At 40.3% G+C, this 25988-nt stretch overlaps 1 protein-coding gene across 1 annotated transcript in view; it reads right to left on the bottom strand.

Annotated features, from left to right (window-relative positions):
* Positions 1-2363: 2363 nt before the first annotated feature.
* Positions 2364-25988, bottom strand: part of fhdc2 (FH2 domain containing 2) — an 85899-nt gene continuing 62274 nt past the window's right edge. Inside the window, exons 9-12 of the mRNA XM_060832290.1 lie at positions 19704-19774; positions 17047-17164; positions 7914-8075; positions 2364-3859 (exon numbers count right to left, since the gene is read on the bottom strand). Coding sequence (XP_060688273.1) covers positions 2546-3859; positions 7914-8075; positions 17047-17164; positions 19704-19774 — 1665 coding nt within the window. The 3' untranslated portion in view covers positions 2364-2545. The remainder of the gene's footprint in view (positions 3860-7913; positions 8076-17046; positions 17165-19703; positions 19775-25988) is intronic.

The raw sequence follows: 25988 nt of genomic DNA, 5'->3' as shown, positions 1-25988 counted from the left end.
TGACCTTTGATCCAGAAAATTTCCAAAAAGGTATTCTTAGAAAAAAAGTGTCTGTGGAATCTCTCATTGCTTTTTTAAAAAAGAAGGACTTATAAGAGTGTGCACCAATTGTAAATGTATCAATTTAATTTCCTTCAACAATAACAAATATTGGTCCATGTCACCTTGTGATTTTTGATTTAGAAGTAGTATCAACAGGAAAGAAGTTGATTATCCTTTTGGCTTCTAGACAAAAAGAAGAGCTGTAGGTAAAAGATTGTTAGCATTCAGTCTAAAAATATCTAAAACCTGAAGGCTACAGTTTGGAGAGCTAAAGAGCTAGATATTTTACCATAAATGAAGGGCCTGTACTGCACTGTAATGTCCTATGTTCGATAGTCTAAATGGTCAAACCTACATATTATTAGTTGATTGGTAAAAAGGAACGCTAAAGGCCCACACCATCAGGACAATCAAAAATCCAGGGGAAGAAGGGATTTGTAGAAGGGTCTTCTGCTGTTGATGAATGTTCTGTGAAATTGAGGCGTGAAAGCTATTTCAGATAGGACTCCTGACTTATCCTGCACAAGTAAAGCATATTATAAAACTGGATAGAACGTAATGCTGAACATACGAAAGGGAAAGCTTATGGTTGTGTCGGACGTATCTTTGTTCAATCAACGATTTGAAGTTAAGTTTATATTTTGATTTCAACTATCATTTGCTCATTGGATCAAATAATTTGTCTTGGTTCTGATTCATATTAAAGATTAAGTTGCAAAAAGTAATCCTGGTGGTAATTTCTTCATTTAGGAGTGATTTGCTAAATGCAATTAGACTGGATTATGGTTCCTTATAAGAATCATAGCAATAATTTCTTCCAAAAACTTCACCCCTTCTCCTTAAGTGTCCACTTTCCTTCAAAAACATCTGCCCAAATGATTATCTCTGCTATCATTCTGAGTGGTATCAGGTATAGCTATAGAACACTCATTAAACATAAAAGCAAATGCCAGGACTCATTAATAGGTTATTCATAAAAACTGATTTTTAAATTTGAATAATAAGATATTAATTCTTAATATAGATTCTTTTCTGAAATTCTTTTAAAGTGCATACTTGAAGATCAAAACTATCTGAAAAACTCTAGGTTTTAGAGATGTTTGAATTTCCCTGTCATAAGTTTGGTTATGCACACAAGAGTCAGCATTTCGTGGATACCATTTAAATCACCCTGTCACTTCAGCGCCCTTCTTCCGAAGAGCTTTCCCATCTTCCAAGGAGCCTTTCTCCAATCCCAGCAAAAAGGAAGACTCTTTTCAATCAGCTCACACATATAGTATCATCTTATTCTCTGTACAGCAGGATTTTTATATTTTCTACTTGAAAATTCCATAGCACATAATATGTGCCATAACGTCTTAATTTCTCTGCTCCTCCCAATATTCCAGCACATAATGTTAACTTAGTGAATTCTTGGAATAAAGAAAATTTTACAAAATTGTTCTTGTGTGAAAGTATATGAACTTCTTTGATTATTACGTTTTTACTAAAATGACTAAATTTTGCATTGATATACTGCTGCCTACAGCAACATAAATAATTCCCATCAGAACTGCTCAAGCTCTGACTTTCTGATGAACTGCCACAGACCTGAAATATAATTTTATTTTTCTCTCCACAAATGCTGCATGAGCTGCAGCATACTTCCTGTATTTTCTGTTTTTCTTCTACAACTCAATCACAGCTAGATAGCAGCTTATAACTGCAACATGTGATCAAAGAGAGGTAGCAGCAATGTGTTGATTGTACAGGTTACTGTTGTGTGGACTGGTGTGAATTCAGTGCTAAAACTTGGTGGATGAACACCACTTTGAATTCCACTTCGATGTTTTTTGAAGCAGCTGTGCATTCATCTCTGTCATTATTCAACATTAAAAATTGCTACTCTCAAAATATTGATTAGAGAGCAGTTTTTGCTGAAAGCTGCATCAAATTTAATCTGTGAGACTTGATGATCCAACAAGTATTGGTATGTTTATACTTTGTTGTGCTGAATTTCAGATTTATGAGCTTATAAAGGTGTTAGACCAAGACTTGAATCCTGAGAGTCAAAATTTCAAATGAAAACAGGAAGTCCCTGTCAGACTCACTTCCACATGCTCAACCCAAACAACATTTCCCGTATGGCTGAATCATTTAAACACATTTAATCTGTTATTCTAAGATTAGAAAAATATTTACTCAATCCTGATTTTGTACAAAGCAAAAGGAACTGAATAACAGACTTGTTCACAGTTTCTAAAAGAGGCCTTTCCTTTTTTTGTGTTCTTTTGAATAACAAATCATTTTAATGACTGTTTTATTTTATTTTTTTCTTCATAATATCTAGTAACAAACAACATTGCACAAAATCTCAGACAAACATCACAAATATCCTTTATGTCCAGTAAAAATATTTTGGTGGAACAAGTTATTCCAAATAATTGGACTGATCAGAAGAAACTGCATAAGGTTGGGTCTCAACACGGCAGCGTATTATTACCATATATGCTGCCTGCTAATATCATCGCCACACTGGTTGCCTGTTCAGTCTTAGAGACCTGGAGCATTGGCCCATCCCTTTGCTAATGAGCGAATCGGTTTGATGCTTCACCATAGTGTCTGTACCAGGGTTTAGTTTCTTTAATTGCAGAGATTGTTTGGCATAAGGAATCCTGGAGCTCGATGTCCCACTGTCTGATTTGCTTAAACTCTTGGGGCTAGTGACTGTAGATGTTATAGTAAATGTTGATTGAGAAAAGGTGCACTTCACTTTATGATTTTGGATGGATCTTCTCCCAACTTTTGTTACCTGCTCAGGTACTGTGGGAGTCTGTTTTATCTCTTTTACTTTAGTTACTTGTTTAATACCTGATGTGATAGATTTCCTTTGTCCTGGACTTATCAAATTCTTACATATTGAAGTTGGCAAGGAAGAGATAGGTTTCTCAGATGTATGTCCTTTATGTAAAGATGATGCTGTTCTCTGGCCTTTCAGACATTGACTTGGCTGGATCTTTGTGGAGTTGGTACTTGGTTTGTTTTTTCTGTTAGTAATCAAGTTCCCGCTTTCACCTTTGCTTAACTCTGCCGTAGGTTTCTTGGCAAATTGATCCTTCTGATCAACTCTGGTCTCTACACCACCAAATGTCTTTTTAGAAGTTGAAGAAGATAGGTGAAATTGTTTCCTCTTTGTGGCTGCGTTTTGCTCCTCCCTCTGCTCTTCTCGATTCCATTTTGAGCAATGATTAGGATGTGACTTGTTCAATGGAAAACTTTCAGGAGACTTTCGGCTTTTGTTTGGAGTTCTGCATTCACCTGTATGTTTCAACTTTGGACATTCTTTGATAAATGGAAGACTTTGTTCAGATTCTCCAAGTTCTTGTGCAGGTTTTACCATTTCTTTGTTAGTCTCAGCTTCCTGGTTGAGAATAGTTGCCCCTTTTAGAATAGGATATCCTACTTGCATAATACAGTGACCCAGCTGTTGCTTCAGAACCTTTTCTGACACCTTTCGCAGAAGATTTGCCTGTTCCTTTTCTCTGAAGTCACTACTTAAATCATTTATGTCACAGTCTTGTTCTATCTTAATTATTCCTCCCGAAGGGTATGTTTTCTCTGTGCAATGTTCTTTAGAGAGAGAGTCAGGTTTAAAAGACCTGCGCTCCCATCGCTTCACACTGTGACTTTGTAGATTTCTAGCAAGTGATATCGCCAGGTCATCTTGATCAAGTTCGATTTCGATAGAGGAACAAGTGGCTACCGAGTGCCGCTTCGCCTCCATTTCCTTCTCCCTTTGTTGCTTCTTCAGTTCCTCAATTTCACGAGTTGCATTCTCCTGACAAATAGAGAAACAAGGCTGACTGTTAATACTTGATGGATACACTCATTTTTAATTCACTTTATTCCTTTTTCTACTTTATTTTAGTACCTCTCTCAATCCTCCCCATTTATTTCAAATCATTCCTAATCTCACCAGCGAACCACTACAAGAACTTTGGTATCAATCTGGTAGAGGCTCAATTTATCCCTTTTGAACAAATACCACCTGCCCCAAAACTGATCCCAATGGTCTAAGAATCTGAAACCCTCCCTCCTGCAGCATGCCCGAAGTCATACAAAGGTTCTCCCTATTGTGAGATAGTGTTTTATAGGTCTCTTTACTAAACCATTCACAAGCGAACACCGCATTCCCTTTTCATTCATTCATAACTCTATTATAAGACGGTTTCATTCATTCATTCATTAATAAAACTGTGGTTTTGCAGTACATTTTTCTATTGCAAGGTAGACTAAAATTAAAGCAATACTTCCAAACCGATTACTGCTCCTTCACACCTTCAACCCTATTTACATCAAAAGCTACTTCTGAATAAATCTCAAGACTACTAACCTATTCAGAACAATAGCCCCCTGCCATCATATCTCCATGACCTACCCAAAACTACAGAAAAATTATAATATTAATCAACCCTTATCAACTATAGCTCAGACATAAATAGATTACAGAACACCAAACATTTTTCCCAGTAAGAATGTACCTGTTAAATACATTTTAACTGGACTGTTATCCCTTTAAGAAACTAACTGTCAAACAGCGCTTAAGTAAAATTTTATGAAATGAATGAAACTCACACCAGCAAACAGTAAACAAATCTCACAACCCAGCTGCAGTAATCCGTTTAATATCCTTTATTCTTTTATTATGTACAGGTACAATTTCTAACTTGTTTAGAGCATATAGGCTTAGTATTTTCTACTAACATTTACTATGTTAAAAGACAAAAGGACTAACTCCTCTTAATTATGCAAGCAGACCAGACAGACAGTCTTAATCCTATCAGGAGTCAGCACTTAGCATATTTTAACCCATCCCCTGTCTCCCAGGACAGAAGCCCCTCAAACTTGTGCATTATAGATAAAACAAAGTAACATCATAGAAATGGAATTTCAATATTTACAAGAACTATATGTAAAGAGGCTATCGTAAGAACTGTATTTCGGGATTCTATTGCCACCTTGAACTTGTGCTACTGCGGTTGCAGAATAAAAAGGCTATTTTCACCACTCACCGATTTTGGTCATCATTTGAACACGATCCCACAATATTTTCCTATTTTTATTCGCTTCAGTGGGTGGCACTGAGTGTTAACCCAAGACTAGTAACTTTGAAATTCCACTAAAGGGCCATAGTAATGTCACTCCAAAGATTCCTGCACTGCTGTCTCTTACTACTATTCCAGATGACCATCTACCTACTATTCTGAACTCCTTTTGCCTGTGTGGTGACCCGCCACCTTAAGTGTGTAGTCAAGGAAACTTTCAGTCTTCTTGATGTTTTGTACTGGCTCCAGATGCCCTTCAAATTTGGAAACCTTAAGTTCAAATTCAAGTAGCTAGGTACAGTTCGAATGTAAATGAATATCCAGAATTGGATAGCACAAAGCACAAATTGACCTCTTTTTTTCCTAACCAGGCAATTGATAGTGAAGTCCAAGCTCTCCACAGTTGATGTTAGTTCTAACCTATTTCCCAGTTTCCCCAACCTCCCCTAATGCCAACACCCCACAAACCCAGTTAGTGCTGGTTCTCCAGCTAGTTTATTGTGTTACCCTGGTTTCTCTTCTCTATCCCTTATATTCCATGGAATCCTTTCCCACTTAAAGTCATTGCTAGCACTTTATTTTCCCCTTGGCATTCACTTAATCCTGATCTGCTCTTCCTTCTCTACCACCAAAAACATCAATCTCAACTTCCAACTACTCTCAAGGAAAATGTTGCTTAGCCTTTACTTCTCTGTTCTTGGCTTATACCTCTTCTACAGTTCCTGAGCCCCATTTTAGAGCTCCTATAGAAAGAGTGTATTGTTCTTTAAATCAACTTTCCTTCACTGCATACTGTGAGCAGGAATTATTTATCTTGGTATAATTATTATCAATTGTTTTGCACATAGAAGTCCAGATTGTTGTAGCAATAAAAGTTGAGAGTTTTGGAGCTCATAAATTGCCATATATTGATTTTCATCTGTAAATATGGGAACAGGACTAGTTGGCAAAACATGGATTCAGGACAGATCTTTGCTCCTAATTAAGCATAGCTTGAGTTGAGATATCTTCCATCTTGGCTAATATGCCTTATTTTAAAGGGCATAATTAAACCCAAATTTCACATCAGGGAGATAGGCTAGGGATATCTTCGGGTAGACTAGAAGAAGATCAGTTGTGGACATGAGAACAAATGAATGTTGAGGCAACTGCTTAGAAGCCCTGGCTCAGTCTGTGCCTCTTCATCACAGTAGTTTTTGAAACCTCCAAAACAGCCATATCATTTTGGATACTGTTGGGAAGATGGCTCACCAGGGGAAGGCGGCAGCAGCCAGGTTCATGGCACTGCACAGGAGGGGAGGAAAAAGAGTGGCAGAGCTATAGTGATAGGGGATTCAACTGTAAGGGGAATAAATAGGTTTTTCTGTAGCTGTGAATATTGCCTGCCTGTTGCAAGGGCCGAGGATGTCTTGGAGCGGCTGCAGGACATTCTGGAGGGGAAGGTGGAACAGCCAGCTGTTGTGGTGCATACAGGCACCAATGATATAGATTAAAAATGAGATGAGGCCCTACAAGCTGAATTAAGTGTATATATGCATGCTTATATGTAACTTCTATATTATCTAGTTGGTAGTGACAATGCCCCATTTAAAAAAAAAGACATTTTAATGCTTACTTTAAAATAGTGTACGGAAGAATGCCATACCTACATGTGTTTGTTAATATCACCAGTGATTTCCAGGCTCCAGCTATTAAAGTTATAAAGTACGAAGAAGGTAAAGTAATTTAATCAGTACTGTTAAGTACAAGACCACGAATATACTTTGTCAACAATTTTTATCTCATGGAAAATCATACTGTGGTCTGCTTTCTTTTTATGTACAGTACAAGTTTAGATCCTAAAATTTTAAAACTAGTGTAGCAAAGGAAGATCATTTGTTCATTAAACAGTAATTAGTCCCCAGCGTTGGCACTAATCACTATCACTGAGTCAAAAGTCTGGAACCCAACTTTGTTGGTCTACCTACATTTGGTTCTAGAAAGCAGATCATCATCACATTCTCAAGAGCAGTTAAAGATGTGCAATAAATACTGGCATAGCCAGTTTCTTCTACATCAAATGTGCCGGAAGGCAATGCAATCAGATCAACTTGTTGGGACTAAACCTCTTTGTGTTGGATTGGAAGACATTCTGCTGCATCTTCTCATTTCTCATGTGGAATGTCAATCCACAGTCTACAAAGCAAGTGACAACCAAAGGAGAAAACTGTCAAAGTATCTTATTTATAAATTAGTGGCAGATGATTTTGTTTAAATGTGTGATCTTTTAAATCCTTTTGCTTTATTCTTTTGCATACAGTTTACAGTATCCTAGAGAAGACAATTTGTACATGACCTCAGCAGGACTTTTCAGGGACTTGTAGCTAAATGGATCATTACTGTCAAGTGATGGCTCAGAATTAGAACTCTCCACAAGGATGCTGTAGATCCACTAGATCCCCAAAGACACATGTTTTAAAAACAAAAAAATCCTTGTTCAAGAATGGGCGGGATTGCTGGAGGTTCCAACAGACATTATAGATTCATATTGATACATAAGTGCTGGAGAAATGCCCATTACAGCACTTGTAACAACCTGATTTATGCAAATACAGTATGATCCTCCGACTGACAGCACAAATTCTAATAAGGCCAACCTTGGAGGGTTCCATCATGTAATCTTGGGGTGTCTCAGTTCACAGAAAAAAACTTGTATTCAAGAATATTGTTAATGATAAATATTGTCTGGCCTAGCCTGCACCAGAAACTAAGTCTTGCCCCAAAAGTATTTGAAATACTTAGCTTTACCTGAATTGCTTTGAAAAATTTTTCACAGAAACCTTTGAGAACAGTGCAATATTCCTCCAGCTTAAACTTTTCATCTTCGCAGAAATATTCTACCAAGGACTGTCTCATCCTTTGGAAGAATTCCATTGTTTTCCATATTTCTTTCAGTTTTTCCTTTGCAGTCTATAATAGGAAGAAAATGAAAGATGTACAAAACATAACACAAAACTTCAACATGCTAACAATTTGCAAAGTACAGTTTTTAATATTTTGAACTCATGCATTAACTGGAGCCCATCCTTTCTTATCCCCTGTAACAAATATACATTAAGTGTACAGTGACTGTATTCGAATATAAAACAAGTTGGAATTTGATTATTGTAGATGAAGTTACAGAGGAGTATTAGTAACTTGAGAATTATGCATGAGCCCAATCTTATATCACTCAAAATCAATTCAATTACAGAGTTAAACTTTTTTTACAGCACTCAGACAATTAAAAGTCATTCAATAACCTGAATGAAAATTAAAAACTAACAAGGGTGGAGTCAAAAAACAGACGGCAAAATTTAAAATAAAGGAGATGCCACTTAAGTCCAAGATGAGGAGAAGTTATTTTACTTATAGGATTGTGAGCTTTTGGAATTCTTTACCACAGAGGGCAGTGGAGGTTCAGTCTCCGAGTATGTTTAAAGTAGAGATTGATTGATTTTGATTGCCAGTGCTGTTGAGGGTAATGGATATGGAGTGAGTAAAAGGAAATGCAATGTGTGATTCGCCATGATCGTATATTAAGTGATGGGAAAGGCAAGACAGGCTGAATGGCCTACTCCTGTTCCAATGTTTATCTTCCTAAATCTATTAATCAAAGCATTGTATTGCTTCAGGTGCCTGCCAAATTCAATGCACCACTTTGCTCCTATGCCAATATTTTTATCTCGGGCCTGCAACAGTGCTTCAGCAAAGCTCAATTCAAGCTGAAGGAACAAAACCTAATCTTCTGCTTGGGGGCCCTATAGCCTTCAGGACTCAATGTTGTGTTTAACAATTTTAGAGCATGACCACCTTCTTCCATGACCCTTACCTACCCCCACACCCCAGGTCCTGTCATGAAATGCACTACTTTGAATGCAGTCAACTCATTTTCATCTACTCATAGCCTCCATTATCACATATCTAGCTTCTTTTCTTCCCTAGCTTACTATCAACAATCCCCTTGTCTGCCCACTTTTATTTTTACCTCTATCTTTCTCTTGGCTTTGTTTTCACCTATCTGCTCACTCCTCCACCATTCTCACATCCCTCATCATCAGCATAAGTAATAAATACTACCACTTCCTAGCTATCAACAGTGCTGCTAAATGTTCACTGGACATGAAACAAAAACTCTGATTTTTCTTCACAGATGCTGCCAGACCTGCTGAGTTTCACCAGTAATTTCTGTGTTTGAACAAAAGCCTGAATTATGAGGAAATAATAAAGAAATGTCGGCTTTTCAGCCTTAAAAGGAGGATTCTGAGAGTAGAGGTACAAAATAGATTGTGTCCGAGTGGGTGTTGCTGCACACAACTCCTGATGGTTCATTCCATTGATTGCAATAAAGCTGATCATCAGGCATGACCCACAACAAAATTTCTATCATTAGATCTTTGAGAAATATATAGAATACTCAAGGGAATTGAGAAGATGAGTTTGAAATATTGTCTGAAAGTAAATTGTGGAAGGAGGACTCAGCAATGTAAATCCAAATTAGAAAAGAGAAATTCCATATAAAGTGTTAAGAAAAAACTGAATGGACTTCTGGACAAACGAATGATGACAAAAACCCTGGAATTATTTGAAAAATAAACAGAGGCTACGGGAGAGCGATGGTAAGGTTTATCCTTAATAAGTAAACTAAGGTGAGCACAGTTTCCTTTTGTTACTCATTTGTGAACTGAGTTCTTGACTATCCTATTCTACACTGATTCCCGCCATCCACAACAGCATCATCTCTTTTGAATGACATAAAAAAAGAGTCAAATTTAATCACAAGTAGAGTAATAGACAGCAGTACTTAAGATACAACGACTTGAATTTAAGCAAAATAGTGAGAGAAGAAAGACAGAGAGAGATAGACAGAGATAGAACAAAGAAATCAGGGAATGAGAAACTCCACAGGTATAGGGCCTGCAAGCAAGTAGGATGACAAAATACACGGATGGTTGAAGTTAGGAGCAACAGAATATGTCTCGAATCATTTTGGCGATTTCTGCATTTACTTTGCCAGGATGATGTGGTAGTCAGTGTGCAACCACCAACCCACATTAAAACAGTCCGTAGACAGACATGTTCCACCCTCAAAATAAAATTTAGGACCTGAGAATATCAGGACACTCTGGACGACCCCAACAGCATCATGCCTCAACAGCAATATGAGAAGCATTGCCTCATGAAATTCAATGTAAAATGACTCATAGAGTCATAGAGATGTACAGCGTGGAAACAGACCATTCGGTCCATCCTGTCCATGCCGATCAGATATCCCAACCCAATCTAGTCCCACCTGCCAGCACCCGGTCCATATCCCTCTAAAGCCTTCCTATTCATATACCCATCCAAATGCCTTTTAAATGTTGCAATTGTACCAGTCTCCACCACTTCCTCTGGCAGCTCATTCCATATCCATACCATCCTCTGTGTGAAAAAGTTGCCCCTTAGGTCTCTTTTATATCTTTCCCCTTTCACCCTAAACCTATGCCCTCTAGTTCTAGACTCCCCCACCCCAGGGAAAAGACTTTGCCAATTTACCCTATCCATGCCCCTCATAATTTTGTAAACCTCTATAAGGTCACCCCTCAGCCTCTGACGCTCCAGGGAAAACAGCCCCAGCCTGTTCAGCCTCTCCTGTAGCTCAAATCCTCCAACCCTGGCAACATCCTTGTAAATCTTTTCTGAACCCTTTCAAGTTTCACAACATCTTTCCGATAGGAAGGAGACCAGAATTGCACGTAATATTCCAACTGTGGCCTAACCAATGTCCTGTACAGTCGCAACATAACCTCCCAACTCCTGTACTCAATACTCTGACCAATAAAAGAAAGCATACCAAACGCCTTGGGACTCAAGGATTGTGAAGAAAAACCTACACAATCAGTGCCTCACAGCCAACTTGGTGATAATCAACAAACAGGAACCACAGAATGTTTTATGGTGTTTTGTCTGTTTTTAAATCTGTAATAAGCAGTAATTATAGAGTCACAGAGTTGTACAGCATATAAACAGCGTCTTTGGTCCAACCTGTCCATGCCAACCATATATCCTAAATTAATCTAGTCCCATTTGCCAGCATTTGGCCCATACCCCTTTAAATCTTTTCTATTCATGTACCCATCCAGATGCATTTTAAATGCTGTAATTGTACCATCTGGCACCACTTCACTGGCAGCTCATTCCAGACAGGCACCACCTTCTGCGTGAAAAAGTCACCCTGTAAGTCCCTTTTAAATTTTTTCCTTCACACCTTAAACCTATGTCCTCTAGTTTTGGACTCACCTACTCTGGGAAAAATACTTCAACTACACACCCTATCCATGCCCTTCATGATTTTATGAACCTCTTTCAGGTCACTTTTCAGCCTCCAGTACTCCAGGGAAAATAGCTCTAGCCTAATTAGCCTCTTGCAAGAGTTCAAATCCTCCAACCCTGGAAACATCCTTATTAATCTTTTTTGAACCCTTTCAAGTTTAACAACATCTGTCCGATGGGAGGGAGACCAGAATTAAATGCAGTATTCCAAAAGTGGCCGAACCAATGTCCTGTACAGTCACAACATGACATCCCAACTCCTATCATCCATATGTTAACTACTAAAGGCAAACATACTAAATACCTTCTTCTCTATCCTGTCAACCTGTGATTCCACCTTCAAGGAACGATGCACCTGTACTCCAAGGTCTCTTTGGCAATATTCCCCAGGACCCTACCATTAAGTGTATAAATCCTGCCCTGACTTGCCTTGCCAAAATGCAGCACATCACATTTATCTAAATTAAACTCCATTTGCCACTCCTCAGCCCATTGGCTCATCTGATCAAGGTCCATTTGTCCTCTGAGATAACCTTCTTCATTATCCACTACGCCATCAATCTACAAACTTGTGAATCATTTCTCCTACATTTGTATCCAAATCATTTATATAAATGACAATAAGCAGAAAACCCAGCACTGATCCTTGTGGCACAATGCTGGTCACAGGCCTCCCATCTGAAGAACAACCCTCCACCACCACCCACCTTCAAACCAATTTTGTATCTAAATGGCTAGCTCTCCCTGGATTCTATGTGACCTAATCTTGCTAAACATCTAATCATATGGAACCTTATCAAACGCCTTGCTGAAGTCCGTATAGACAATATGCACAGCTCTGGCTTCATCAGCTTTCTTTGTCACTTCTTCAAAAAAACTCAATCAAGTTAGTGAGATATGATTTTCCACACACAAAGCCATACTGACTATCCCTATTCAGACCTTGCCTTTCCAGATACATTTAAATCCAGTCTCTTAGAATCTCCTCCAACAACTTACCCACCACTGACATCAGACTCACCCGTCTATAGTTCCCTGACTTTTCCTTACCATCTTTCTTCAATAATGGCATCACATCAGTCACCCTCCATCTTCCAGCACCTCAACCGTGGCTATCAATGATACAAATATCTCAGCGAGGGGCCCAGTAATCATTTTCCTAGCTTCCCACAAAGTTCTAGGATACACCTGATCAGGTCTCGAGGATTTATGTGTCTTGCAACATCCAGTACCTCCAGCTTTGTAATATGGAAGCTTTTCAAGATAACGCTAATGTTTTCCTCCAAGTTCTCTTGCTTCCTTATGCTTCTCCACAGTAAATACTGACACAAACTACTTATTTAATATCTCTCACATTTTTTGCGATTCTCCACATGGACGGCCTTGCTGATCTTTAAGGGGCCTTATTCTCTCCCTACTGACTGTTTTGCCCTTAATGTACTTGTAGAATCTCTTTGGATTCTCCTTAACCCTATTTGCCAAAGTTGTCTCATGTTCCCTTTTTGCCCTCCTGAGTTCCCTTTGGAGCACACTCCTACTGCCCTTATACTCCGAGAGATTCACAATCCCAGCTGTCCATACCTGCTGTCTGCCTCCTTCTTTTTCTTGACCAGAGCCTCAATTTCTCAAGCCATCTTGCATTCCCTACACCAACTAGCCTTGCCTTTCACACTAATAGGAACATCATGCCTCTGGACTCTCATTATCTCGTTTTTGAAGGCATCTCCCTTTTGAACTGTTCCCTTACCTGTGAACAGCCTCTCCCAATCAGTTTTTGAAAGTACTTGCTTAATACTGTCAAAATTGACCTTACTTCAATTTTTATCTTTAACTTTTAGGTAAGGTCTATCCTTTTCCATAACTATCTTGAAACTAGATTAGATTAGATTACTTACAGTGTGGAAACAGGCCCTTTGGCCCAACAAGTCCACACCGACCCGCCGAAGCGCAACCCACACATACTCCTACATTTACCCCTTACCTAACACTACGGACAATTTAGCATGGCCAATTCACCTGACCCGCACATCTTTGGACTGTGGGAGGAAACCGGAGCACCCGGAGGAAACCCACACAGACACGGGGAGAACATGCAAACTCCACACAGTCAGTCCCCTGAGTTGGGAATTGAACCCGGGTCTCAGGCGCTGTGAGGCAGCAGTGCTAACCACTGTGCCACCGTGCCGCCCACTAACAGAATTATCATCACTGGCCACAAAGTACTTCCTCACTGACACTTCAATCATTGTGAGAAAACAATTTGTTCTCCACTAGGAAACATCAAGACTGATTTGGCCAGAACTGCCAGGAGATCGTGGATTTACTAAATCACAAATGTAAGACATTCCTGAACTGGAAACACTGCCAATACTTAATTGAGGGAAAGAAAGCAGATCTACAAACAAATTAAGCCCCATGTCCAATACAAAATCTGTGACCTAAAGAATGGGACTGGCTGGAAAGAATGCAGGAAATCCGGCAAATCAACTAGTAGCCGTTACATGCGTGAATTTATCAGCAAAGTCAAAACATTTATGGCCCAAGCATCCAAAACGCTATCCCACTGTCCGCCAGGAACAAATTGGCACTCACTAAGGGCAGAGAGGCCATCAACATTGCTGAAAGAAGCACTTCAGAAGCCTGAGAGTTCTCTTACTCAATTTAGGTCTAGTGGGACTTTTTTGCTGTCTCGGGTCCACACACCAGCAGCAACTACAATGGCTTGCCGGCCTGATTTCTGAAGCAAATTTTAACAGTTTGGTCAAGGTTTGGTTTTGCTTTGGATTTTGTCGTGTGCTGACGTAGAGTTCCTCTGTTCAGGATATGTCCTGAGTGAGACTATGCAATAGCCTTCACTCAAGTGGTATTCCCCAAGCTCAGTCAGATTGGCAAGGTTGTCCATTTGCATCAGAATACCCTGCAACTCCATAAGCTCTACTTGCTGCATTTTCCAACAATAAAGCCAGTTGTAATGCCTGTTTGAAGTCCAGTTGGGCTTCATTTAGTAGGTACCTCTGCATGGTCACATCATTAACTCCCCATGCTAAACAGTCTCTCAGCATTTCATTAAGGGTTAAACCAAAGTCACATGCTTCTGCCAGGTGTCTTCATCTTGTCAAAAATCCTGATACAATTCTCCTGGTTCTTGAATTGTCAAGTAAAACTGATAGCATCTTAGATTTAGAGGAAGCTTGGGGGCTGGCAGATACAGCAGTTCAAAGAAGGCTTAAAGAAACAGCCTACCCTTTCACTAGATGCCAATCTGTTCCAGTTCCTATTTGGTCATAGGACTACCCTCAAGAAACGACAGGGACAGTTCCAGCAGAGTTGCTAAAGGGGAGAAGACTCCACATCAGGTTATATCTGATCTTCCCAGACCTGAGAGGGTGGCGAAAATGCATCAGGCACACCAATGCCAGACACTAGACTCCACTAAGGGAGACAGTTTACTTGAGGTGATGAAGCTTATTGTAGGAACTATGGGAATGGCCCTGCATCGATAAGAGGTCAACGTGAGGTCAGGTCCAGCAATGTATAAAGTTCGAGTAGATGTCATGTCCTGAACAAACATGTGGACCACCTTAAAGTTGCAAATGTTCAGAGAACAAAACACGCTTGGCTCCTTGACTGCCTTTCTGACTGTCCCAGAACCATAAAGTGTTGAAGGCATTTCGGAATCTGAAATGGATACAGCGGATGTTGCCACTTCGATGTCTTTGCCACCTGAAGAGGAGAATGAATTTCTCCCGAGACACTTTAGGCACGGGATGCGAATTACTGTGTATTAAGCATTACCGTGTTAGAGGCAGAGCTGGAGGAAACAGGCCCAATGCTAAAATGCCCCAAGAGGAGCTATAAAAAAAAACTAGAACTAGCCTATGTCCTGGATAGGATGCAGTGCATGTAACGAGGTCAGCCAGATGGACCCCATAGAATATGAGTTCCCTGATTGGGGCTGTTAATCTGGTCCAATCAGGGAGCCTTGGCTGACAGATATAAAAACGAGTAGCCAGAAGGCGGGTAACCGTCCTCAGCGCTGTCACCCCGGGCAGGTATCGGGGCAGGCTGCCCCAGAGGTGGTCGAAAGGTGCTGAGGGTGGTTAGTGAAGCCGGAAGGTGGGTAAGCCATCCTGATTGCTGTCATCCAGGACGGGTACAGGGACGGGCTGTCCTAGAGGTGGTCGAAAGGTGTGTCAGGGCGGACCAAGAACTGGAAGGGGCATGAGGTGGACCAAGAGCCGGAAGGTACTAAGGGGCAGGCTGCCTTAGAATGGTCGGAAGGTGGGGGGGACAGGGGCTTTCTGGGTGTGTATTGTATGCACTTTTTCTTATGTAACCGGATTAGCTTTTTATGTACAATGTCATTGTCGCTGTCTTGTCATATGTGAAACTGAGATTTGAGGTTTGTCCTCATCTCTCTGTAAACTGGTTGAACGGTAGGGTTTGGGGCCTGGCTTTCCTGTTCCTCTCTCTCATAAAATTGCTGTTGTATACAGCTGTAAATGTTAACTTTTTTTTGTAAACTGTTTTGTAATTTGTTTAATAAAAAAAATTATAAACAGGGAAAAAAAAACGAGTGTCAGAGGCTCTGTTCACTCAGAGCTGGCCCTGAGGGTGCTGGATCAGTGTCGAGAACTCTCCACATGTAAATGAAGGATGACTTGCTGACAGGATTCTGGCCTCTGTGGAGTTATTTCAATAACATTACTTTCTCACAGTAAATTGGTTGATTTTTAATGGTCTGAAGGTAAGGATTAGCAATGAATACAGGCTACATGCCAAGAACAAATGCAAGACAAAAAGAAAATCCATAACTATACAGCTGGGGTAATACTTGTCCAGAATCTGTGTCCAAATTGTCACGGATCTCTCAGACCCATTAGAACAGGTTGAAATTGTTATGCTGCTGAATTTAATGGCCGAAATGAACTTGAGAACATGGATTGCTTACAGACTCTGGGTCATAATTGTTCCACTTATTAATCAAGAATGTCTTCAGATTCTGTTCAAATATAAACACAACAGAACCGAGAAAGGGTAGCAAACACAGAGGTGCGTCTCTCTGTCAAAGGTAACACCTTCATAATCTTAAATGTTTTATTCATTACATATCAGAGTTATCAACTCTTTGGAAAGGAGGCTGTTTAGGGTGGAACGGTGGCACAGTGGTTAGCACTGCTGCCTCACAGCACCAGAGACCCGGGTTCAATTCCAGACTCAGGCGACTGACTGTGTGGAGTTTGCACATTCTCCCCGTGTCTGCGTGGGTTTCCTCCGGGTGCTCCGGTTTCCTCCCACAGTCACAAAGATGTGCGGGTCAGGTGAATTTGCCATGCTAAATTGCCCGTAGTGTTAGGTAAAGGGGTAAATGTAGGGGCATGGGTGGGTTGTGCTTCGGCGGGTCGGTGTGGACTTGTTGGGCCGAGGGGCCTGTTTCCGCACTGTAAGTAATCTAATCTCAACAAGAGGCATCTGTGCTCTCCAGTTTGAACTAACTTCTGTTTTCAATATCACAATCGTTATGGGAATGAGTGCTACAGCTACAGCATTTATATCAGGTTGCATTAAAATCCTTAACCAATCTTACTTGTAGAAAGGGAGCTATCTGTGCTTCAAGCTCTGGATCTTCATTTAAATCTGTCTGAAGAGAGGCAACTCTTTCTGACAGCTTATTTAGTTCCTCCAATATACCATCTTCAGATAACCTGAGAGACCAAAGAAATTAGTTGATGAATGTCATTGATTCTCCTTCAATCCAAACTTTAATGGTGCAATGCATCATGTCAATCAATCCTGTAGTATCTTTCAGTCAAAGATTATATTAAATACCTACATATTAATTATCATTTAAATTGTACCACCATATCTTTTAAAACATAAGTGTTTTACAGAGCTTCAAATTTTAGTCAGTTTTGACAGCTAACCAGTTACCTCACCTCAATAATCATCTCTGCAATCACCAAACCAGTTCAAACCTGGATATAAATAATCTTCTTCGTTCCTTTCACTCCGATAATCACTTTATGGAATTCATAGTCATAATTTATGGCTGTAGTTTCCTCTGTTTTTTTATTTGAGCACTAAAAATGTAGAGAAGCTTTTTGTTTAAAGATGGGCATATAATTTCATTAAAGCCGATCCTTGAAACCAATGGTGAATCATTACACCCCTGCAATGGGGATTATTTAATGCTTCTTAATCCAGCATAATTGTAAAAATTAATAAATCAATCTGTGAATTGCATGACTTAGCATGACGGATGGTCAAATTGAACCAGAACACTGATTAAAATCCATTTTATCAACAAGATTGCAAACTGAGAGACAAGAAATAGAGCTAGAGAAGGTCCATGAGGTTCTCCAGGGGTCAGCACTAGGACCATTGCTTTTCTTGACATAATTAATTTATACACAATAATAAACTTCAAAGTATTGTGAATGCCGAAGTGGAAGCATGGGAAATTATGTCTCACAAACTTGATTGGGTTTTTTGAAAAAGTAGCAAAAAGGATTGATGGGGGCAGAGCAGTAGATGTGATCTTTATGGACTTCAGTAAGGCGTTCGACAGGTTCTCCATGGGAGACTGGTTAGCATGGTTAGAACTCACAGAATACAGGGAGAACTAGCCATTTGGATGCAGAACTGGCTCAAAGGTAGAAGACAGAGGGTGGTGATGGAGGGTTGTTTTTCAGACTGGAGGCCTGTGACCAGTGGAGTGCCACAAGGATCGGTGCTGGGTCCTCTACTTTTTGTCATTTACATAAATGATTTGGATGTGAGCATAGAGCTACAGTTAGTAAGTTTGCAGATAACACCAAAATTGGAGGTGTAATGGACAGCGAAGAAGGTTACCTCAGATGACAACAGGATCTTGATCAGATGGGCCAATGGGCTGAGAAGTGGCAGATGGAGTTTAATTCAGATAAATGCAAGGTGCCTTTCTTGAAATATAGTGTGAAATGTTGGGCAGCATGCTTTAAGAAAGACTTGAAGGCTTCAGAGAATTAGGACAATAATTTTACTGGCAATGGATTTCATATGTGGGGATAGATTGGAGAAGCTAGAGCTGTTCTCCATGTTGAAGGATGAGAGGAAATCTATATCAGAGGTTTTCCATATTTCAAGAGGACTAGACAGAGTAGATAGAGAGAAACTATTGGTCAGTGCATTGAATCTCGGAGTTTGGAGGACATGGTGCAGATATACAGGATATTGGTTAGGCAACTTTCGGAATACTGCATTCAATTCTGATATCTCTGCTTGAGGAAGGATGTTGTGAAACCTGAAAGAGTTCAAAAACGATATACAAGGATGTTCTCGGTTGGAAAGTTTGAGCTATAGGGAGAGACTGAATAGACTGGAGCTCTAACATAGTGAGTGGTTAGGATCTGGGAATACTACCCCTGAGGATAGTGGTGACATAATTAATTATGCTTTTCAAAGAGAAAGTTAATAAGCAGCTGAAGACAAATAATTTGCAAGTGTACATGAAAATGGCAGTGAAGTAAGGTTAATTGAATTGTTGTTTCAGACAATCAGTGAGGGCTGGCTGGGCTGAAATACCTCCTTCTGTGCTGTAACCATTCAGTTTGTTGCAGTGAACTTGTTCTAAGAGTTGCTCTGAAGAAACTTGGAGAAGATGCTGTTATGCTACATCCCTGAATATCTAATGATTTGGAGATGCCGGTGTTGGACTGGGGTGTACAAAGTTAAAAATCACACAACACCAGGTTATAGTCCAACAGGTTTAATTGGAAGCACACTAGCTTTCAGAGTGACTCTCCTGCATCAGGTGATCGTGAAGGGCTCGAGCCCTCCATAATCACCTGATGAAGGAGCGTCGCTCCGAAAGCTAGTGCTTCCAATTAAACCTGTTGGACTATAACCTGGTGTTGTGTGATTTTTAACTCTGAATATCTAAAGCAGACAACAATTGTGCTATTATGTTACACAAAGACTCAACAGACTTCCTGAAATCTTGTCATGACAGCAACACATTGTGTGATACAACAAACAGCATGCATACCATTCATATTCACATAAATGCCCATTTATTGTTAATAAATGTAAAGTCTTTCTTACTGCAAAGTAGGAACAAAACGTCCTTTGGAGTCTTGAAGATAACTAGTAACTTAAAATATATGTTGGCATAGACAGATGTTTGCAAGTATGTAGTAATTAAGACTGATGTCATATTTGTAGAATTTTGTACAGGATAGAATGGGAGAAATCATATTATCCTACCTGGCAGCTGCTCCAATGTGTTGTAGTTTATCTGGAAAGGAAAGAAGCTTTTGGTCCATTTTTTCTGCTTCCTATTAATAAAATAAATACTAGTTTCAGCTAGTTAAATAAATTAGTTGTAACAGGTTTACTCCCGGACAAATTTCAAATGTACCAGTGACCAAACGGCACATTCCTTCAGAAAAATGCCACACATAAAGTGCTCATAAAGTTAATTAGTAAATTAACAATTGGAGACAAATGATATTCAAATCTAATAAAAGGTTGACATTTCAGATTTACCATATCATGTAAAATCTAGTAGCTGCTTACTGTACATTACTTGGATTATTGCTCTTCAAAATAATTGGTAGGTCATGTATTTTATCACATATGTATAAGGAGTCTTTTTCTCTGACATGGATTAACTTATCATCATCAATATTTGGATCATAGTTTGGGATTGAGGATTGGAAAGCCTGCATTAAGAACTAAGTGTGGAGGAATATTGGAGCGGCAACTGAAGATGAGATGCCATGAAAGCAAAGCCTGATAACACTTGTCATTGGGGTATGAAGGGCAAAAAACACCAATCTTAAATTTTAAAGTTTATTGTCAACTCTGTTAAATACCTCTTGAGGAGACAAAAATGCCTAACTTGTGAAGTATAAATTATTTATGATAGGTGCTAACAATATCAATAATATATCATTACTACAAAGCCTTTAAATTCTCAGGTCTTAACCTAACATTCTGAAAAAGGAAACCTTTCAATTAGACGTTAGAGTTAATCAAGTTTATGCATCATCAAGGAGAATTTAAAAATGGAAACAAAAAGACCTGTAACAACAAGGAGAGAAAAGTGGCCACTTGGACGACAATGCTTCCAGAGATTTTTTTTCTATTTCATAAAATAATGTGGAAAATTGAAAAATATTATTTTTGGACAAATTTTCCACAGCTAAACTTTGCCAAATGACATGAACTTTCACAAAGCCTTTCCGAGTGCCCAGCACTGTAAATAATTTCAGAAAAAGGGTCATGTATTTATGATAACATCCTGCAATAGCACAGTTCAAACTTTAGAGCACATTTCTTCAGCATGAGCAAGACAATGACAACTGATTTTGGTCAATTATGAGTTTTTTGTCAGTTTTAGCTGCAAATAAATATCGTTGGGAGGGCAATAAATTATTTTTATTGATAGATGCAAAGTCTATAAAATATTTCCAATATAGCCAATTAAGAAGTTCACTGACATAAATTTATACAGATTAAAAGTTGTCAGCATTGCAAATAAACATGCTCACATGCCTTTTTACACTTCTGAATTGTTTCCTCCCCTAACTGACACACTTCTCTGTTTGACTTCTTGCAATTTTTCCTGGAACTGGAATAGGATTTTGGTTTAAAAAATGAGGTCTGTAGATGCTGGAGATCACAGTTGAAAATGCGTTGCTGGTTAAAGCACAGCAGGTCAGGCAGCATCCAAGGAATAGGACCTATTCCTTGGATGCTGCCTGACCTGCTGTGCTTTAACCAGCAACGCATTTTCAACTAGGATTTTGGTTTAACAAGTTTAAAATACATGCATTTTTGAGCAAGTGTTTCAGGTTTTTCTGTATCTTTCAGAATCCAGCAGTACCACAATGTGTATGTTACAAGTACAGTACTGCATTTAGTATGCATTCCATTTCGCACAATATGTCACAATTTTGTCAAACCTGGTGGTTGCATCTGAGTATGACATTTGGAATCATTTCCAAGTTAAACTGTAAGGTACATAAATGTTTTCAGACTTACTCACAAGCTTCCCAATGCATTGCTCTGCTCCATATTCCACCTTCCAGCTCCAATCATAGCCAGTTCCTCTGTATGTTATATACAGTGGAGCCCGTTTTATTCAGATGAACGTTTTATGGCAATTATTTAATGATTTATTTGAGAATATTTAATTCCATATATACACCAGATAATTGAAGAATCATGGAAGCTTTATTTGGTGGACTCCAGAGATAAGGATGTTGAACACCAACTGGAGGAAGGACTGAGGGTGGCTAGGGTGCAGAATGTCGTCTGGGTGTTGGATTTCAATGTCCATTAGCAGGCATTGGACGTGGCAGCAACACAACTTATCGAGCTGGTTGGGTCCTGAAGGACACAGCTACTAGACTGGCTGTGTGGCAGGTAGTGAGGGAACTAACAAGAGGGAAAAACATACATGACCTCATTCCCACCAATCTGCCTGCCACAGATGTGTCTGTCCATGATAGTACTGTAAGAATAACCATGGCACAATCCTGGATCAAAATCCTGGAATCCCCTCCATAATGGCATTGTGCGTCTTCCTATAGCATCTGGACTGCAGAGGCTGAGAAAGCAGCTCAGCACATTTTCAAGGGCAACTACAAATGGGCAATCAATGTTAGCCCAGCCAATGACAGACACATACCATGAATAAATAATTAAATAACACTGGCATTACTCTGTAGCTGATTGAGGAAGAAATATCTCAGGTTACAGGATTGCTGTTATGACCACCGTCCACAGTACCCATTGCGCTCCCACATTCTATCATCTCCCACTTTTATATACTTTCACACCACGGTGGCTCAGTGGTTAGCATTGCTGCCTCACAGTGCCAGGGTCCCAAGTTTAATTCCAGCCTCAGGCGACTGTCTGTGTGGAGTTTGCACATTCTCCCTGTATCTGTGTGGGTTTCCTCCGGGTGCCCGGTTTCCTCCCACAGTCCAAAGATGTGCAGGTTAGGTGAATTGGCCATGCTAAATTGCCCATAGTGTTAGGTGCATTAGTCAGAGGGAAATGGGTCTGGGTGGGTTACTAATTGGAGGGTCGGTGTGGACTTGTTGGGCTGAAGGGCCTGTTTCTACACTGTAGGATATACACATATATATACCTGTACTAGGAGTCGATATTTTGATTTTAAAATTCTCATTCTTGTTTTCAAACTCTTCTGTGGCTTTGTCCCTCTCAAACTATAATCTCCCCCAGTGGCACAACCTTTTGCAATTTGGCCATGCCTGTAATTCTGGACTCTGGTACAGCCCCAGTTTCAGTCACTTATGTGTAGATTGGGTCTCTTAACAATTATTATGCCCTCTTCATCCCCACCATGCTATCTCCAATCCTCACAGTTGACTTCCCTTGTATCCCAATACAGCAGTGGTCCCTGATACTCCCCACTTGACTGTCAGTGAACTGAATCCCTGCACTGACCATGATGTAACCTCTAGCCAACTCGGAAAGACAGCCCTGACTGGTGAGTGACCTGACCCCTGGCTGATTTCTGTGCAGCACCCCAACTGACTCATTATAAATTCCTGACTAATTGAAGTGGGCCTGCGGGACTGACTACGGCCCACTCCCTGGTCTGAAGAGATAGAGACCCCTTGAAAATGGATACACCAAAGAGTCAACTAACTATTTCAAGTCCTTGAACTGATCTCAGACAATGCCTTTGTCCTATTATGCCCTTAATCACTGACTGAAAACAGTTTGTATTGACCTGACTGAAGACTGCTTTCCATAGACTTTTAGACATGGTCATACTGTTGAAGCACATGCAATGTGTTTGCTGTGTAAACTGGCAGCATGGCATGTAGATGTAACATTGACATAGCATGGTGCAATACAGCAATATATCCATCACTTGACTGATGACTGCTGGCAACCATGACAAGCTGCTTTATGTTATGACTGCGCTAAAAGGGAAAGCAAGACAGAAGTACCATCAGTGTGTAAGTTCTGAATGAGATGACAAAGTGTCATAACAAGGCAAAGCATGACACAGATGTTGTGAACATCCAATGCATAAAGTGAGTGAACACTAAGGGAGCAAACCAGGACCATTGAGATGTTCCCTGATCCAATGCATGAGACAGGTGTATATCATTGCACACAAAGTGGCCTGGCAGCAGCATTACAGTGAAACATCAACGTTGAAAATGCAACATTGTAGTGGAGAACTGTGCTCTAGGTCAGTTGAAGATTCACCATATGATGTGGTGAGTCTGGTGCATGTCTGAAGCCCAGTATTATGGCTGTGAGGTGGGTCTTTGCCCACGGAGCATAACATATGATGTGATTGCTGTCCAAGGTGGAAGCCCAGAGGAACAAGCAGTGAGCTGGAGATGCCAGATAATCACTCTACTTTGATGTGGAGAGATGTTGTCCAGTCCATCTCTGGAACATTTATTGCCCACCCCAAAGGGTAGTTAAGAGTCAACTACATTGCTGTAGGTCTGGAGTCACGTGTATTCCAGACTGGGTAAAGATAGCAGTTTCCTTCCCTCAAGGACAAAATGAACCAGATGGGTTTTTCCAACAATCGACAACAGTTTCATGGTCATCATCAGACTCTTAGCTCCAATTTTGTATTAGATTCAAATTCCACAATCTGCTATGGCAAGCTTCGAACCCAGGTTCCCGGAGCTTTACCTGCGTCTCTGGATTAGCTGTCCAGCGATACCACTAAACCGTCACTTGCACCTCAACAGTGTGTTTTCCATCTTGCCATTCAAAGCATAGTTATAAAATTTAAATTTTCTTCACTCACTGTCAAAAATCTCATTTTTCCAAACTCACCTTAGTTTCCTAACTGATTTGCCACTGCCCACATCATTCAGGGGTTGGGAAAATTCAGCTCATTGTTTCTTAGTTTATTACTGGGGTACATGCTATTACTTATTGTGATGAGATGAAAGAAATAAAAATATGAGGATGAGATGAATTATTCTACATAAGGGAAATATGAAGTTAGATAGTCAAGGCGAGGAGATCCAAGATGGCGGCGACTCAGCAAGTCTGAGTTTACAGTGCTCTTCCCAAAACCTGGGTAAAGTGAGTTACTCACCCCCACCACACTTACCAAACCACCCAAAAAAACTTTCTAACCTTAATTAGCTGTTTACTATTATATTTAAGCAGTTTAATATTAAGTGGATAATGAGTAAACCAAAGGGATCCCGCAGCTCTCAGAAAACAAAGACCCCTCCCCCACCCTCCTCTCCTCCGGCTGCAGCTGATATAAAAACAGGCCTTGAAGAGATGATTGCCAGGCTGGAATCGACACTCGGCGATTTCATCGCAGAATCCAGACAGAGATGGAATGCATTCGAAGAAAAGTTACAAAAGTACAGCCAGGCTCTCGAGGAATTACAGGGCCGAGTGGAGGGGGCGGAGCTAAAGGCCACGACCTCCGAGGCTGCAGCACAAACAGCTGCAGAACAGGTGCGAGCTCTGGAGCAGAGAGTCCGGGCCTTTGAAATCTACATGGATGACCTGGATAATAGAAATCGGAGAAAGAATATCCGTCTTCTGGGCCTCCCTGAACAAGAAGAGAAGGGACAGTTAGCAGTATTTCTGGAGCGATGGCTGCCCCAGCTTTTAAACCTGGGGGCTGAAACTGACCGGGTAAGGGTGGAGTGGGCCTACCGGGTCGCAGTACGCGGATCTGGCCCAAACCAGCGCCCACGCCCGGTCCTGTTCCGGCTGCAGAGTTATAGGGAGAGGCAGATACTCCTGGATGCCTCCAGAAATCTTGGAAAGGATCCTAAAGCTATGATTCATGAAGGATCCAAGATTATGTTATTTCAGGACTTCTCCCCGGCTTTGGCACGAAGGAGGAAGGCGTTTGATGAGGTGAAGAAATGTCTAAGGAACTTAAATATTCAATACACCTTACGCTACCCAGCGACGTTATGCTTTACCCACGAAGGATCCGAGTATAATTTTAGATCACCAGAAGAGGCTAAGGAACTTTTAGACTCGTTTAAATAAATCGTAAGAGACAATTTATGTTGGCTTGCCTCTTCCACACTCCGTGGGGAGAAATGGATACTTTACTCTACTTTACTTTTGCTTCTGGGAGCAGGGTTGTCTTCTCTTGCTATTTTATATTATTATACTTAACTGTAATTTGTTGGAGTTGTAATTTTATAGTTATGTGTGTTTGTACGTGGCATTGATGCTATCAGATATACTCAGGTATGGGTGGGGAGGGGTGGGGGTGGGGCGCTCACTGTCAACTCTAGCTCGGTATTATATCTAAATCCTATTAAGGAGCGCCCGGGTCAAGGGTGGGACACTGTTTGGGAGAGGATATGGTGGACCTTTAGAAAGGAAGTAAGGCCCCCTGAGAACAAGGGGGAGGATCTCCATTCAAACATGTTTTTTTTGTTCTTATTGTTTGGAAATAGTTTCCTTTTTATTATACTGTTATGAGTGTATTAGAGAACATTTTCTCTTGTTTGAAGGATGTAAGTGACTCAACTATACACTCTGGAT

The sequence above is a fragment of the Hemiscyllium ocellatum genome, chromosome 11 (genome assembly GCF_020745735.1).
Source record: "Hemiscyllium ocellatum isolate sHemOce1 chromosome 11, sHemOce1.pat.X.cur, whole genome shotgun sequence".
NCBI classification, from domain to species: domain Eukaryota; kingdom Metazoa; phylum Chordata; class Chondrichthyes; order Orectolobiformes; family Hemiscylliidae; genus Hemiscyllium; species Hemiscyllium ocellatum.
This window is presented reverse-complemented; position numbering and strand designations above follow the sequence as displayed.